The 1,538-nt window shown below is 32.6% G+C and overlaps 1 protein-coding gene across 1 annotated transcript; it reads right to left on the reverse strand.

The window, feature by feature from the left end:
* Nucleotides 1-514: 514 nt before the first annotated feature.
* LOC128985169 (uncharacterized) lies at nt 515-841 on the reverse strand. The gene has a single exon (XM_054404551.1). It carries the CDS (start codon nt 839-841, stop codon nt 515-517), a length of 327 nt encoding a protein of 108 aa, XP_054260526.1.
* Between the last annotated feature and the right edge of the window lie 697 nt (nt 842-1,538).

Here is a 1,538-nt window from a genome sequence, read left to right on the forward strand (position 1 = left end):
AATATATATATAAAATATTAGTTTCATCTGTTTAAAAAATCTTAGGACTGACATATGTTGTATTTTAAAATAAGTTAAACAATTTACAGATTGTATAGTATTTAGATAAGCGCTTAATGGATTTGCATCGTGGCTTATCGTGACGTTGCAGAAAACATGCGATAGTGATAACTGCGAGTGCATCATCAATTCATTTGAGTCAAACAACAGATAAGATGTCTAATTTATATACCAATTATTTGTTTACAATCTGAAGCAAGTCTTTATACTGATATCGATACGAGGTAGGTTGTGTAGGTCATGTTTCAGGTTGACGAGCGGTTATCGTCTCGGGCTTCGACGCCACGGGACCGGGTTCGGGACTGACGAAGGTAAGTATATTAGGATAATTTATTTTTACTATATTTAATTGTAATTTATATATGTAATAAAAGAAATGTTTTTGAGTTTAGTATATATTTATTCACAATAAGCAGTAGTACTACAGTATAAAAAATGTCTATTATATATCATGTTAAACAATATTATCTTTTTGAATCCAGGAGTTTTTGGACGAAGGAAAACCAAGCCATTTTACAAACACTTTATCATCCTTCTTCTTGAGAATCTTTTCGACTAAGTAAACGTCTTTATGTTTAACCTTAGTTAGCTCTTCTTGATAGAATCCTCCGGCAATGGGTTGGTTCTCGGCATCTACCAACTTGTAAGTGACGGGTTCTGTCGGAACTACTTGCGTGATGCGAAATATTTCTGTGGAATAATTCGGAGTATATCCCTTGGCGAATTCCCCTTTATATTTGCTAATGCGGACGTAGTCGTTAATTTCAAACTTAGGTATCATTCGTAGTTTGGGTTGTTTATATGAATAAATGGTCTTTAGTAATTCCATTTCATTCTTCTTTGATACGTCACACGGCTTCATTTTTATAGTCGAATGTTTCTTTGTATTGTAGAAGTCCATTAGTTGGTCTAGTATGTCGATCCAATTGTAAGTACCATTAATTGTAAATTTTTTCCACATAAAATTTTTTAACGTGCGATTAAATCTTTCTGCCACGCTCGACTTTAAAATGCTGTAGGTAGAATAGTGGTTAATTTTATAATCACCCATCAACTTTTTAAACTCGGAATTGTAGAATTCTGTTCCTAAATCGGATTGTAAATTTTTTGGAACCCTTCCCTGTTTTAATATGTTTTCCATTGCAAAAGTAACCTCTTTACTGGTTTTAGTTTTGAGAGGTCTTGACCAAGCATATTTTGAAAAAACGTCAATTACTGTGATTATATACTTGAATCCCTTATTGACCTTGTAATATTTTGTCATATCAATTAAATCACACTGCCAAAGGTCGTCAAACCCTTTCACAACTACCTTTCGTCGAGGAAAATTCTTTCTTACCGACTTATGTAACTCGTTAGCAATATCTTCTTTTATACCCATAATATTAGTTACTCTATAACTCCTTTATCTCTGAGCTCTGATATTATATTTATAACTTCGTTATTGTGACTAGTATTACCTGAAATCTCTGATAATT

This window comes from Macrosteles quadrilineatus, unplaced genomic scaffold (assembly GCF_028750875.1).
Source record: "Macrosteles quadrilineatus isolate MER2022 unplaced genomic scaffold, UCM_ALF_1.0 Scaffold_2__2_contigs__length_208266976, whole genome shotgun sequence".
NCBI lineage: Eukaryota > Metazoa > Arthropoda > Insecta > Hemiptera > Cicadellidae > Macrosteles > Macrosteles quadrilineatus.